The sequence below is a fragment of the Prionailurus bengalensis genome, chromosome E3, assembly GCF_016509475.1.
Source record: "Prionailurus bengalensis isolate Pbe53 chromosome E3, Fcat_Pben_1.1_paternal_pri, whole genome shotgun sequence".
Classification (NCBI taxonomy): Eukaryota; Metazoa; Chordata; class Mammalia; order Carnivora; family Felidae; genus Prionailurus; species Prionailurus bengalensis.
The window spans coordinates 37,557,068-37,572,776 of record NC_057357.1 but is presented as its reverse complement, the minus strand read 5'-3'; the positions used below and the strand labels follow the sequence as shown (position 1 = coordinate 37,572,776).

The 15,709-nt window shown below is 49.7% G+C and overlaps 1 protein-coding gene across 1 annotated transcript in view; it reads left to right on the top strand.

Moving 5' to 3' along the window:
• SEC14L5 (SEC14 like lipid binding 5) overlaps nucleotides 1–15,709 on the top strand; it is a 45,516-nt gene that overhangs the window by 17,584 nt on the left and 12,223 nt on the right. Inside the window, exons 5-11 of the mRNA XM_043560625.1 lie at nucleotides 2,227–2,355; nucleotides 3,012–3,204; nucleotides 7,175–7,287; nucleotides 9,104–9,293; nucleotides 11,855–11,943; nucleotides 12,035–12,105; nucleotides 13,582–13,753. Coding sequence (XP_043416560.1) covers nucleotides 2,227–2,355; nucleotides 3,012–3,204; nucleotides 7,175–7,287; nucleotides 9,104–9,293; nucleotides 11,855–11,943; nucleotides 12,035–12,105; nucleotides 13,582–13,753 — 957 coding nt within the window. The remainder of the gene's footprint in view (nucleotides 1–2,226; nucleotides 2,356–3,011; nucleotides 3,205–7,174; nucleotides 7,288–9,103; nucleotides 9,294–11,854; nucleotides 11,944–12,034; nucleotides 12,106–13,581; nucleotides 13,754–15,709) is intronic.

Sequence of the window (15,709 nt, the reverse complement as noted above, 5' to 3'; positions counted from 1 at the left end):
GCTCTGTGTCCGAAACAGGCTCCAGGCTCTGAGCTGTCAGTACAGAGCCCAACGTGGGGCTCGAACCCACGAACCATGAGATCATGACCTAGGCCAAAGTCAGACCCTTAAACGCCTGAGCCATCCAGGGGCCCCTATAGTTTCTTCATCTGTAGAATGGGGTTAATAATGACACCTCCCACAGGGGTTATGGTGAGAAGTAGGGGAAGAAAAGTATCCGAAACCCCTTAGAAGAGGGCCTGGCACATACCAAGACCTGTATGTGTGTTACCTTCTCAGATCATTAATAGTAATTATTATTATTCTTCAGTACACACTGACTGAGCATCGACTATGTGCCGGGCACCCAGCCAGATCACGGACTAGTCCCCCTGACCTTTGTTCTCACAAGGACCTCCATTCCAGTGGCAGATACAGACAAGAAAAAAGGTCAACATAATCTTACAACTTCACGAATACTAAGAAGGGATCCAGAAGACAGGATTAGGGAAAATAAGAGGAGAGGCACTCTGTTAGGTGACAGTGTCCCACTGAAGCCACCAAGCTGAGAGCTGGTGGATGAGAGGGCTGGGAACAGAGTTCTGGAGTGGGAACAGCATGTGTGAAGACCCAGAGGTGGATGAGTGAAGTCTGAGAATGGGGGCTGCAGGGGCAGGGTCCTGCTGCCCCCGGGTTGGAGTGAGGGAGGAGTCTGGAGGCGTTTGCTGGGATGGAGCCCAGCTCTGCCACCTCCTTGCTGAATGATGTTGGGCAAGTTGCTTCCCCTCCCCAGGCCACCCCTTGCATACCTGTCAGCAGAGCCCACCTCATCCGGTGCTGGCTGGAGTCTATGAGACAATGTAGGTAAAGCTCCTTTAGCCTGTGCTAGATCCCCAATGCTAGTTTTCATGATGATAACTCCAGTGTCGTAATTATGGTTCATTAGAGCCTTCCCTATGGGGGGGAGGTGGGGAGGGTGGGGCACTGCCTTGTGTATCTGTCCCATCCCCAGCATTTGGCATGGTGCCTTGTATACAGCAGGTGTCCAGTAAATGCCCATTGCTTTTTCTTTCCACACATCCAGCTCCTCTGGGAATTGGACCCAGAATATTCCAATGCTTACCTCTAGGGAGTTGTGTGGGTGGCAGCTTTTTATAAATCACTTTTAGTGCATTTATAATATGTATTTAGTGCATATTTCTCAGCATGAGTTCTACCAACCGCTGAATTAACGTCACTGAGGCTGCTTGGGAAATGCAGGTTTTCAGGCCCTGCCCTGGACCTATTTGGCCCAGGCATCTGCATATTTAAATTTTTTTTTTAATGTGTATTTGTTTTTGAGAGAGAGAGAGAGAATGAGCTGTGGAGGGGCAGAGAGAGGGAGACACAGAATCTGAAGCAGGTTCCAGGCTCTGAGCTGTCAGCACAGAGCCCAATACGGGGCTCGAACTCACAAACTGTGAGATCATGACCTGAGTCGAATTCGGATGTTTAACCGACTGAGCCACCCAGGTGCCCGTCATCTGCATGTTTCACACACTCCCTGGTAATACTTCTGCCCAGGAAAGTTTGAGAGGGACTAAGCCTGGGTCTGCATAGAAGCTCTGTCAACAAAGTTTGTCCGTGTGTGTGTGTGTGTGTGTGTGTGTGTGTATTTGTTTACAATAAATATGTAACATAATAAATACTTTAAAATATATATTTAAAATATGTAATAGTTATATATAACTTACATATAATTATATATTAAGTACATTAACTCATTTATAAAGTTTATTTTGAGGGAGAGAGATAGAGTGAGAGATAGTTGGGGAGGGGCAGACAGAGGGAGAGAGAGATTCCCAAGCAGGCTCCACACTGTCAGTGCAGAAACTGATGTGAGGCTCGAACCCACAAACCATCAGATCATGGCCTGAGCCGAAACCAGGATCCAGTCACCCAACCGACTAAGCCACCCAGGTGCCCCTAAATATATTATTCATTTAAATATATCATTATAGAACAGTTTTTAAGGGACAGGCTTGCAGATGCCAGACCCACTTCCTTCCAGCCCCTCATGAGAAGGCTCTTTGTTCTCTAACACTTGGCATTGTTCTCCGGGTGGGGTTGCTGCCCCCCCCCCCCACTCCGGTATTGCCATGCTGTCCACGGCATGCTCTGGTTGGGCCCAGATCACCAAGAGAGCCCTGAGAGAGGGCACTGCATCCCCCACAATGAGACTTGTCACTGCGGCTGCCTGGCTTTCAGGTCCACCCCGAGAATGAAGAGTGGACTTGCTTTGAGCAATCAGCCTCGCTCGACATCCGGTCCTTCTTTGGCTTCGAAAGTGCCTTGGAGAAGATCGCCATGAAGCAGTACACAGCTAACGTCAAGAGGGTAAGGGGTGGGCTCCATCAGTCACAGGGAGGAAGGTACACAGACCTCAGAGCCTGGTTCAAAACCTGCTCTGACACCTGACAACCCAAGTGACATCAGGCAAGATCGATCCTTAACCTTCCTTGGCCTCAGTCTTTTCATCCATAGAGTGAGTATCCTAACAATGACCATAACACACAAGATAATGAGTGGAAACCACCTGGCCTGAAATGGGGGCACCTTAATCATTATCCAGATGCTCCCTGATGTTTGGGGCTTGTGTAGTGATCTCTGGACAGAGGAGGGGCATTCTGTGGTGCTTTTTCCTGGTTAAAATTGGTTGCTGTGTAAAGCTCTCAGACCTGTCCCCGAGAGGCCTTTTTGCATGATGAAACGGGTGAAATTAATTTCAACAAAGTATTTTAACCCACATGTTACCTATAGAAAACCTACCAATGAGCTATTTTACATTCTTTGTTCCATCCTAAGTCTTGGAAATCCGGTTCATATCTGATGCTCACAGCACATCTCCATTTGGACCAGCCACATTTCAAGTTCTCCGTAGCTACGTGTCAGGGGTGGGGCTGCAGCCAGGTGGGGGTGACTCCCAGGCTGATGAGGTTATCCCTGCTCTCCTGCCCTGCGGCTCATGTGCCTCTGGTCTCTCTGGCTTCCAGGGGAAGGAGGTGATTGAGCATTACCTGAACGAGCTTATCTCCCAGGGCACCTCTCACATTCCCCGGTGGACGCCTGCCCCCGTCCGAGAGGAGGACGCCCGCTCCCAGGCTGGGCCGAGGGATCCGGGCTCCCTGGAGGTTGACGGGCCCATCGGTGCTCCAGGCTCTGCGCCTGAGGTGGTGGTTACAGACGGTAGGTCCCTGTGGCTGAAGCCAGCCGGCCAGGCCTGTACCCTTGTGCCCCCCACAACCGCCCCAGTCCCTGGAAACCTGCTTTGTGTTTGCTCACTCCGCGGGGGAAGCGTTGCTGCGGGTCCCCTTGGGAATGGGTCTACGAACTGGAATGACTCAGCTTCCGCCCTTTCCCGCTGCTTTACCCTCTCTTCCTTCCTTCCGGCCCAAGAGCCAGAACTGGTTTATTTCTAAATCAGGAATTGACCTGATCTGGTGCCTCAGGGCTGCCCTTTTCTCTGGTTTCATTACTATTTTTAATTATATGAGTAATGTATGGAGATGGTAGAAAGAAATATTCAAACTTCTTGGAAGATGTAAATGAGGAAGTAAGACTCTTTTCTTCTCTCTGGAGGCAATACTAATTTTGTGGTCATATTTCGTGAAACTACCTAGGCATATATATGTACATACATATACACACATGTGTATATACAGGCATGCATACCTGTATAATTTATGCTGAGCCAACATTACACATTCTACTTGATGTTTTGCTTTTTTTCATTTACTAATGTTGCTTGAACAGCTTTCTATGTCAGTGCATCTGTTTTAGCACTTTGCGGTATTTCATGATGTGGCTGCACCATAACTTATTTATTAATAAACATTTATTGTTGGGGCGCCTGGATGGCTCAGTCAATTAAACGTCTGACTCTTGATTTTGGCTCAGGTCATGATCTCACGGTTTGCAGGTTCAAGACCCATGTTGGGCTCTGCACTGACAGCATGGAGCCTGCTTAGGATTCTCTCTCTGCCCCTCCCCTGCTCGCTCTCTTTCTCTATTGCTCTCTCAAAATAAATAAATAAACTTAAAAAATAAACATTTATTATTATTTTTGTTAGTTTATTTATCTAGTCTTCTCTTTATGGACGTGAGGTTTCCAGTTTTTAAAACATAGAAATAATATAGTATATCTTTGTACTTAAGTTTACTTACTTGTTTTGAGAGAGGGAAAGCCCCAGCTGGGGAGGCACAGAGAGAGAGGGAAACAGAGAATCCCAAACAGGCTCTGCACGTGAGTGTAGAGCCTGATGTGGGGCTTGAACTCATGAACCATGAAATCATGACCTGAACTGAAGTCGGACACTTAACTGACTGAACCACCCAGGTGCCCCATTAAGATTTTATTTTTAAATAATCTCTACCTCCAACGTGGGGCTTGACCTCACAACCCTGAGATTAAGAGTCACATGTTCCACCCACAGAGTCAGCCAAGCACCCCTATAGCATAAAATTTTTACAGTTGAATTGCTGGGTCAAAGGTTATATGCAGATAAAATTTTGGCAGATTTACCAGTTAGGCCTTCAAAGATTGGTTGTACTAATCAACGTTCCCCCAAAAGTGTGTGGCTATGTCTATTCCTGACTTCACTCTGGCTCCCCACGAGACTATTATTAAATGTTTTAAACTTCTGAAAGCAAAAAGTGACCTCTAGTAAATTAGTGATTAGGTCTTTCCTCATGAATGAGGCCAAATATTATTTTCTCATGCTTAGTGACTCCATATGGCTTTTTTGTGAATCTCTGTTCTTGTACTTTGTCTGTTTTCCTATTTGCCCATTGATTTCTTTCTTTTTTTAATTAAAAAAAAATTTTATTTATTTATTTTTGAGAGAGAACGAGACAGAGCACGAGTGGGGGAGGGGCAGAGAGAGAGGGAGACACAAAATCTGAAGCAGGCTCCAAGCCGTCAGCACAGAGCCCAATGTGGGGCTCAAACTCACAAACCGTGAGATCATGACCTGAGCCAAAGTCGGAGGCTTAACCAACTGGGCCACACAGGCATCCCTGACCATTGATTTCTCATTGCTTTGTAAGAACTCTTCATATGTAAGGCAATTAGCCTTTTGTCATATTTTCGATTTTTATTGATAATGGGAAACGTTTACAATATAATTTTAAATAAATTAAAAAAAAACCCTAGGACACAAAAGTACACATACTCCCTGAGTTCAGTTTTAGCTCTGTGCATTTGTGCTCATGATGATTCATTCTTTTGGGGTCACTGAAATGTCAGGCTTGGCTTTCTTAGAGATATGCCACATAACCAGTAAATTACATCTGGGGCATTGTGTAGGGAGAACAAAATTCATTCATTCACAAATATTTATTCTGTACCAACTCTGTGCTAGCTGGCTGCTGCTGTATGTGAACTTTTAAAATATTTAAAAAATTAGGGGCGCTTGGGTGGCTAAGTCCGTTAAGCGACTGACTTCGGCTCAGATCATGATGTCACAGTTCGTGGGTTTGAGCTCCACGTGGGGCTCTGTGCCGATAGCTCGGAGCCTGGAGCCTGCTTTGGATTCTGTGTCTCCCTCTCTCTCTGCCCCTCCCCTGCTTGTGCTCTGTCTCTGTCTCTCAAAAGTGAATAAACGTTAAAAAATTTTTTAAATATTAGAAAAATTAAAACTTCTGCCTCTTCTTGCACACATTGTCTGGTGGTCATGACTTTTACCCTAATTTTGCACCAGGCTTTTCCTTCCTTCGCCCTCTGCACTGTGCTCAGGATGGCTGGAGAGAGGCAGAGTCACCCCCCTTCCACCCTGCTCTGAATCACTGAGCCTTTGTGCTCAGGAGAAAAGGGCCTTCACAGCCGCATAGAGGCCGGAAGGATGCTGGTATCTCCTGTCTCCCTTGTGTTCTCTCTCTCATCCTGTCCACTCCCCCTTACCGTCTCCAGCATCTCCCTTTCTGAACACTCTGTTTGAGGGGTCTGGACGCCACCTGTCCCCACATACCACCAGCATTCCTCCTGCTTCTGTTTACCCAGATGCCTGCTGACCTCCAGCCCTGGACTTTTTTTGTTTTAGAGGGAACCATTGGGTCCTGCTGCTGGAGGTACACACATTCCATTTGTTTTCTTATTGTGCCACCTGAACACAAAGAACAGGCTACACTCATGGGGGCTGCTCTTTGTGGACTGTCTACCCACTGCGGAGATGCTAACATGCTGGTGTGCCTCACCATGCCAGCATCTGCCACCTCAACAGTTAAGAGTGGGCAATGGTTGGGGCACCTGGATGGCTCAGTCGGTTAAGCTTCTGATCTTGACTCAGGTCATGATCTCATGATTCGTGAATTCGAGCCCTGTGTCCGGTTCTGTGCTGATAGCTGCAGCCTAGAGCCTGCTTCAGATTCTTTGTCTCCCTCTCTTTCTGCCCCTCCCCTGCTCACACTCTGTCTCTGTCTCTCAAAAATAAATAAATGTTGAAAAACAAATTTTAAAGAGTGGGCAGTGGGACCTCAGGTTGAGCCCAGCCTCTAAATGCCTGCACATGCTGACCCCCAAACAGCCCCATTGTGCAGGACAGGACTGAACAGTGTTTGGAATGATCCGTGCAGCTCCCAGGCTGTATTTTGGGGTCAGGGCTCTGTCTATAAAAGGCCTCGAGCCCACAGAGGGGCTGGGAGGTGGGAAGGCAAAAGGAACTGTATTTACTGACCATCTCTTGTATGCTTGGTGCACCACATGCATCCACTCGCTACTTAACCTGTCTTGGCCTCAGTTTTGTCTTCTGTGAAGTGGGGACAGTAGTGTGCCTGCCTCACTGGGGCGTCGGGACAGCTCACTGAGATGGTGCATGTCTAGAAACATGAGTGCGTATTGTTAATAATCTTCAGAGATTGGGTAGCTCCAGGGGGTGGGAATTAGCTTGATGTCCGAAGTCAGAGGAGACAAATCACTTGCCACTGTGAGATCCAAGCTGGCCCCACCATGAGTTTTCAGAAACCCCTTGGAAAGGGCCAGCAAGACCAGAAGATGTGGAGCCCATGTGGCTGTTCTTGGGTGAAAGGGCCACCGTACGCCTTGGAACTGCATTTCAGATCTGAGGCGGCCAATGCGGCAAGGGTTCCAGAAAGGGTAGACCATGTGGTAAAGAGAGTGGCATCGCCCTCTGGTCCTGAACGCCTCCACCTTCTCCTGCAGGGGACAAGTTAGATGCAGACTACATTGAGCGCTGCCTGGGTCATCTCACACCCATGCAGGAGAGCTGCCTCATCCAGCTGCGACACTGGCTGCAGGAGACCCACAAAGGCAAGGTGGGTGCAGAGCTGGGGCCTATCAGACCATGTTCAATGACAGCCACTCACCCCAGGCACTGGGGGAGGAAGGGCCAGGTAAACAGGCTGATGTAATCAGCAGTACTGAAAACTTGGATTTTGCCTTCTTTTTATCATGTATCGTCTCATGTATCTGTAATGCATGTTGTGCATACCGTTGATTACAGGGTTTGTCATCCTTTGCACTGTTGACATTTGAGGCCCGACAGTTCTTTATGGGGTGGGGTGTGCCCTGTTGGGTGTCGCAGCATCCTGGCCTCCACCACTAGATGCCGGGAGCTCTTCTTCCCCAGTTGTGACAACCCAAAACGGCTCCAGACTCTAAGCCCCATAACAGGAATGTCCACCATGCATGTAGGTCCCAAGCATGAACTTGACCTTCAGCTCTGTTGAATGAGAAATTTGAGCTTGCCCTTCTTCCCTATCCCCTCCCCATGCTGCGTGTGTGTGGGGTGCAGACAAGGAAGTTGCTTTCATGTTGAGCTGTGATTTAACCTGTCTGCCCATTTTCTCATCTGTGAAAGGGGGATAATGCTAGCATACATCACCTAGACTGAATTACAAGGGACGATCCAAATAAAATGCCTAGAGTCATGTCTGGCTCGGATGAGGACTCAGGGCAGGGGAGCCTTTACTGGGGCTGGATTTCTCTTGCCTGTCAATATTTGCCCGAGGGAAGGAAGGAGAGCTGGCAGGGACTTGTCACCTCGGCCTATGAATTAGACTCTGGGTTATATGTGGTAGGAACACAGCTTGAGTCAAGGCAAAAAAAAAAAAAAAAAAAAAAAAAAAGGAGGGGGCTATTTATTGGCTCATATAACAAACTGTTGAGAGGGATGTATTAATTTCTTAAGGCTGCTGAAAGAAAATGCTACAAACAACAGAAACTTATCCTCACAGTGCTGCAGGCCCAAAGCCTGAAATCAAGGTGTGGTCAGGGTTCTGGAGGCTGCCTTTTCTCCAGCCTTCTGGAGGCTCTGAGAGACAGTCTGTATCATGCCTCCGCCTTCCTGGCTTCTGGTGGCTGCCACAGTCCTTGGCTTGTAGATACGTCATTCCAGTGTCTGCCTTCACCATCACGTGGCCTTCTTTCCTCCATGTGTCCTGTGTCTGTGTCCAAACACAGGAGGGCCCACCTACTCCAATATGACCTCACTTTATCTAATTATATCCGGATAGACTCATTTCCATATAAGGTCCCATTCTGAGGTTCTGGGTAGACATGAATTTGGAAGGGACATCATTCAGCCCAGGGGGCCATGCAGCCTGTCTCAGGGATGTCCCGAATCAGGACTCCCATGCGGTCGGGGCCTCTGAGCTCTTGTATCTGTTTACTTCTGCTTCATCCCCGCCAGACTTACTTCCTCGTTGAGCTTGGAGCTGGGGCTCCCCATAACCTGCAGGCTCACCTTTACCACCGCAGAGAAAGGGCTTCACGTCCTGTTCTTCTGATTTAAATTGTCTAAATGCTCTGATTGGATTGTGCCACCGCTGAGGCCATGGGAGTGGAATGCTGACTGGCAACACCAGCTAAAACCGGCGCTGGTGCTGGGGCGTGGGGAGGACACGTAGCTTCCCAGTAGCAAAGAGATGCCTGAAGAGGGAGAAATGTCTGGCAGCCCAAACTCACAGATTTTCACTACAGCCCGCCCCTTGGCTGTGTCGTTCGCGGTAGAGTGTGTGGTCCTTTTCCCAGCTATATATTTTGCAGAGAAGACAGGAGAACTCATTTTCCACAGTCTTCTCTACTGGGTGAGGGACTACCGTTCTATAGGCTTTACCCTTCTTGTCTCAGATTCCCAAAGATGAACACATCCTTCGGTTCCTGCGGGCTCGTGACTTCCACCTGGACAAGGCCCGGGAGATGCTGCGCCTGTCCCTGAGCTGGCGAAAGCAGCACCAGGTGGATTTCCTCCTTCAGACCTGGCGACCCCCTGCTCTCCTGGAGGAATTCTATGCGGGGGGCTGGCACTACCAGGACATAGGTGCGTCCCTTTACCTACAGAACGCATAGGGGGCCACTTTTCACATTGGGATCTTATTATTTTTCCTTTTGACTCTTCTGGGCATCTGGAGATGTCCTTGGGGTTCACCCAGCCATGAGGAAAGTAGGGCTGGAAGAGACATGTGGGCTTGAGGCAACATTTCTCCATGCAGAGGCAGCATTAGCCCACCCTTACTTCTGATCATGGGGACCCCCACACATAATGGCTGCATGGGCATGCATCAGTGCCCTGGGGATGCCGTAGCAAATTACAACAAACCGGGTGCCTTAGAGTTGTATCTGGCAACAGTTCCGGAGGCAAAAACCTCAAATCAAGGTGTGGGCAGGGCTGTGCTCCCTGCGGTGAATCTCTCTCTGCCTCCTCCAGCTCCTCATGGCCCCAGGCGTTCCTTGGCTTGTGGCTGTATACCCACACTCTGCCTGTCTTCACATGGATTCCTTCTGGGTGCCTGTGTGTCCTCTCTTCTTATAAAGACCTCAGGTCACTGAATTTAGGACCCATACTGATCCAGTAGGATTTCATCTTGAGGTCCTAAACAATCTGATCTGCAGACTATTTCCAAATAAGATCACATACAGAGGTTCTGGGTGGACGTGAATTTTTGGAGGACACTATTCAACCCGCTACAAATAAGTTCTCTCTCATTTTTTTTTTTTTAAAGATAGGTCTTCTCTGTAGTTTTTTTTTTTTTAAATCTTTATTTATTTTTGAGAGAGAGACAGAGTGTGAGCAGGGGAGGAGCAGAGAGAGAGGGAGACACAGAATCTGAAGCAGGCTCCAGGCCCTGAGCTATCAGCACAGAGCCTGACGCGGGGCTCGAACTCACGAACCATGAGATCACGACCTGAGCTGAAGTCGGATGCTCAACCAACTGAGCCACCCAGGCGCCCCTCTCAGTTTTTTATTAAACTGCCCTTGATGTAAAAATTTGTATATATTGATTAGGGTGAGAGGTTGACTCTCCTAAACGACCAGTTGGAACACTTTAATATATAGTCAATTCTCATTATTCATGGATTCCATATTTGTGAATTTGCCTCCTCACCACAATGTATTTGTAACCCCCAAGTCAATACTCAGGGTGCTTTTGCGGTCAATTATGAACACGTGTGGAGTGGCAAAAAGTCAGAGTCATCTGACCTGTGTGTCCCCTGCTGAGGTTGAATGAGATGTCCTTCATTTTTTCAGTTCTTACACTGTTAACAAGAGTCCTTTTTAAAGTCTACTTAGTGCTACATTTTTTTTTTTTTTTGCATTTTGGGGGTGATTCTGGTGCTTAAAATGGCCCCCAGGCATAATGCAGGAGTGCTGGCTAGTGTTTCAAAGCCCAAGAAGGCTGTGACTCATGGAGAAAATGTTAGATAAGCTTCCTTCAGGCTTAGTGTGATGCTGCTGGCAATGAGTTCAATGTTAATGAATCAACAATACATACTCAATAAGGTGTCCTTAAATAGAAACACACAGAGAACAAGGTTATGTATTGATCAGTTGACAAAAATGTTGTGTCTAGAGGCTCGCAGGGACCTTACCCCATATTTTTCCTGGAAGCAATGCTTTAGTACTTCCTGATTCAGTGTTCAAGGTGACTTTGGAAAACATCGCTACCATGAATAACAAGAATCGATTGTATTAGTATGTAACTCCTTATTTTTCCTATTTGCTTTGCCTGATAGAAAGCTACGAACCAACGTCATCCACTCTCTCCATACTCCTTCATAACATGGTTCATATTTTCTTTTTTAAAAAGCTTTAGGGGTGCCTGGGTGGCTCAGTTCATCCAGTGTCTGATTCTTTTTTTCTTTTTTTAATGTTCATTTATTTATTTTGAGAGTGAGAGAGCCTAAGTGAAGAAGGGGCAGAGAGAGCAGGAAAGAGAATTCCAAGCAGGCTTTGCACTGTCAGCACACAGCCTGATGCGGGGCTCAATCCCATGAACTGTGAGATCATGGCCTGAGCTGAAACCAAGAGTCGGTTACTTAACCAACTGAGCCACCTAGGCACCCTAAGCATCTGACTCTTAATTTCAGCTCAGGTCATGATCTCACGGTTCATGGGATCGAGCCCAGCATTGAGCTCTGCGCCGACAGTGTGGAGCCTGCTTGGGATTCTCTGTCACCCTGTCTGTCTCCCTGCCCCTCCCCAACTTGCACGTGAGCACGTCTCTGTCCCTCTCTCTCAAAATAAATAAATAAATAAACATTAAAAAGAATTAAAAAAAATAAAAAGCTTCCAGATAAACGTGTAATGTTAGGACAGGTTTTCAGAGATGTTGCTAAGGCCATACAGAGTTCCCACATGCCCCTCACCCAGTTTCCCCTGTGATGTCAGTCTGTGTCCTTGACTCTTGAACATGTTGCTTCTATCACCATAACTGGCATCAGTCCCTCTTGGGAGTGGGTAGAGCATTCGCAAATAAACAGACAGGAGGGGCAGGCTGAGCCACAGCCTGGCACTGCCTTCTCCGAAGAGAAGTTTGGGCCTGCCCTCTCACCAGCACTCCTGAAAAATGTCCCTTCTCTTTATGGGGCCTCCCTGCAAAGACGGCCGCCCCCTCTATATCCTGCGCCTGGGCCACATGGACACCAAAGGCTTGATGAAGGCTGTGGGGGAGGAGGCACTGCTGAAACATGTGAGTAGGGGTCCTCTCTCCCCAGACCCCAGGGCTGCCTGTGGGGGGAGCAGCCAGGTGAATGTTTGCCAGCACATTCTCTACTTTCCAGGTTCTTTCCGTCAACGAGGAAGGACAGAAGAGATGTGAAGGGAACACAAAGCAGTTTGGCCGTCCCATCAGGTAAGAACCCCCGCCAGGAGAAAATGCCCCTGAAAAAGTAAAAACAGCCAAGCTTCACTGGGCATGGACTCAGCACTTTACAGGAATGTCCTCATTTAATTTGTTCAGTGATCCTGTGAGGCAGGACCTGTTATTGTCCCTGTCCTTTATGGAGGGGGAAACTGAGGCTCAGAGTGGCTGTGCTCATCCCAGGTTGTTGCCAAGTGGGTAAGTTACTGTCTGCCTCGGTCTCAAGGATGTTACGCCCTGGGCCTTGCTTTTTGAGGCCAATTCTGCCACCCCAGGTAGCACCTTGACTCTGCCTCCCAGGCAGGCGGACTCAACAGGTGTCATGGCAATCCGGTAACCCTCGTCCGACTTCCCCAGACTCCTCAGTTTCCCGCATGAGTACTTAGGGTGGCACGAACCTTCTGAACTATAGCTTGCTCGTCTATAATGTGGGAATAACATCATGAGTCCCAAGGCGTCTTCGTAGATTATCAAAAGCCACGTCTGTTGAGAGAGAACACAAATGTGTGTGTGTAACACTTGCTGTGCAGCAAGTGCTCGTTGAAGTACCTGCCTCACATCCTCCTTATTACAGTCTGGGAGGGAGGGGCCAGTGGGACCTGCCACTTTTTATCCCCAAATGGCCTGATCTTTGTGAAAATCGAGTCCCTTTGCTGTTTGGAGCCTTTCCTAAGGGGATGTACATTGACTGGGCTGGGAAATCGATCAATAAATCAGGGTCCTGATCCAAAGTGGAATTCACCTGAGATGGCTCAGATGACAGGGTGTCAGGAGGGACTTCTTGCAGTGGTGTGGATGGAAGGATCAAAGGCAGGATGGAGGGGCTCCCAGGGATTAGCCGCTGCAGTAGAACACTCATTTTCCTAATGAATTAGTCCTGAGGAAATGGAGGCACAGAGAAGTTAAGTAACTTGGCCAAGGCCGCACAGCAAACGGCAGCGCTGAGATTTGAATCCAGGGCGTCTGGCTCTGGAGTGAGTGCTCTTGGCGCTTACACTCTATTTAGCAGTCGGAGCCTTTTCAACGATTGGTAGCAATGACTTGCTTTGAAGGAATGCACTCTATGGCCTGTCCTTGCAGAGAGCTTCACATATACTATCTCATTGAATCCTAACAATTGCTCGAGATGTTACTGTCACTGCCACTGCCCTGATGAGGAAGCTGCCTGTGTCACACAGCTCTCGGGGGATGGAGGTGACACTTGAATTTGGGTGACTAGCCTTAGAGGCCATGCACTGAGCCTCCTCACCACATGGCCTCCCAGCCTAGGGTTGGGGTGGGGGGTAGGATCCACGAGAGTGTCCTACGGCCTCCGCCCCTCTACTCCCAGCCCTGGCTTCCTGAGCCTCTCTGTCCTGTCTGCCAGCTCCTGAGGCCCCCCCCCCCCCCCCCCCCGCCAACCGAGGCTGTCGGGGGCCCCGGGATGTGGCAGAGCAAGCTGCAGTGAGGGGGCCATCTCTGCCGCAGCTCCTGGACCTGCCTGGTGGACCTGGAGGGTCTCAACATGCGGCATCTATGGCGGCCGGGGGTGAAGGCCCTGCTGCGGATGATTGAGGTGGTCGAGGACAACTACCCTGAGACCCTGGGCCGGCTGCTCATCGTGAGAGCCCCCCGCGTCTTCCCGGTGCTCTGGACGCTGGTGAGAGCAGACACCTGGGCCAGACCCCTCCCCCGTGCAGGCTGAGATGGGGTGGGGGAGTTCCCTCTGCCTGCTGGTTCAGTGTCATTTCTTCTTCTTCCTCCCTCCTCCTCCCTCCTCCTTCCTCCTCCCTCCTCCTTCCTCCTCCCTCCTCCTTCCTCCTCCCTCCTCCCCCTCCCTTCTACTTCCTCCTTCCTCCTCCCTCCTCCTCCTCCCTCCTTCCTCTTCCACCTCCCCCCTTCTTTCTCATCCCCCCTCCCCCCCTTCTCCCCCCCTCCTTTCTCCCCCATCCTTCCTCCTCCTTTCTCCTCCCCCCTCCTTCCTCATCCCCCCTCCTTCTTCTCCCACCTCCTCCCTCCTCCCTCCTCCTTCTTTCTTCTCCTTCCTCCTCCTCCTTCTTCCTTCTTCTTCCTCCTTCCTCCCCCCTCCTCCCCCCTCCTTCCTCCTTCCCCCTTCTCCTCCTCCTTTTTTCTCCCCCATCCTCCCTCCTCCTTCCTCCTCCTTCCTCCTCCCTCCTCCCCCTCCCTTCTACTTCCTCCTTCCTCCTCCCTCCTCCTCCTCCCTCCTTCCTCTTCCACCTCCCCCCTTCTTTCTCATCCCCCCTCCCCCCCTTCTCCCCCCCTCCTTTCTCCCCCATCCTTCCTCCTCCTTTCTCCTCCCCCCTCCTTCCTCATCCCCCCTCCTTCTTCTCCCACCTCCTCCCTCCTCCCTCCTCCTTCTTTCCTCTCTTTCCTCCTCCTCCTTCTTCCTTCTTCTTCCTCTTTCCTTCTTCTTCCTCCTTCCTCCCCCCTCCTCCCCCCTCCTTCCTCCTTCCCCCTTCTCCTCCTCCTTTTTTCTCCCCCATCCTTCCTCCTCCTTTCTCCTCCTCCTCCTCCCTCCTCCTCCTCCCTCCTCCTCCTCCCTCCTCCTTCCTCCTCCTTCTTCCTCCTCCTCCTTCCTCCCCCCTCCTCCTTCTTCCTCCTCCTCCTCCCTCCTTCCTCCCTCCTCCTTTTCTTCTTCCTCCTTCCTCCCCCCTCCTTCCCCCTCCTCCCCCCTCCTCCCCCCTCTTCCCTCCTCCTCCTTCCTCCCCCTGCCTCCCTCCTCCTCCTTCCTCCTCCTCCTCTCCTCCCTCCTTCTCCCTCCTTCTTCCTCCTTTTCTTCCTCCTTCTTCTTCTTCCTCCTCCTCTCATCCCTCCTCCTCTCTCCTCCTCCTCCCTCCTCCTCCCTCCTCCTCCTTCTTCTTCCTTCTTCTTCTTTTCTTCAACATTTATTTCTCAGAGACAGAGAGAGACAGAGCACAAGGCAGGGAGGGGCAGAGAGAGAGGGAGACAGAATCCAAAGCAGGCTCCAGGCTCTGTGCTGTCAGCACAGAGCCCGACACAGGGCTCGAACCCATGAACCGTGAGATCATGACCCAAGCCGAAGTCAGTCGCCCCACCGACTGAGCCACCCAGGCACTCCTGGTGGCATATCTTCTAAATAATAGCTTTGCTGAGATGTAACTCATCACGTTCACTCTTTCCAAGTATAGAATTCAGTGGTTTTTAGTATATTCCCAGAGCTGTGCAACCATCCCACCTTCTAGTTCCAGAACATTCTCAGCACCCCCAAGGGAAACCCTGTACCATCAGCATCCTTCCTCTCCCGGCTTCCCAGCTCCTGGCAGCCATCAGTCTGCTTCCTGTCTCTATGGATTGGCCTGTTATAAATATTTCACAGAAGCGGAATCATGCGAGGCATTTTGCATCTGATTTCTCTCACTGAGCATAATGATTTCAGGTTCATCGTGGTGTAGCCTATCAGTACTTCATTCCTTTGTATGGCTGAATACTATTCCACCATATGGACAGACCATGATTTATGTATCTCTTGTCCTGCTTTGTGGACGCTAGGTCACACTCAGAATTGTATAGCATTCCTGGGGCTCCTGTGAGCTGACTCTGAGGAGTGTTGGGATCCTGTGCTGCAGGGATTTGA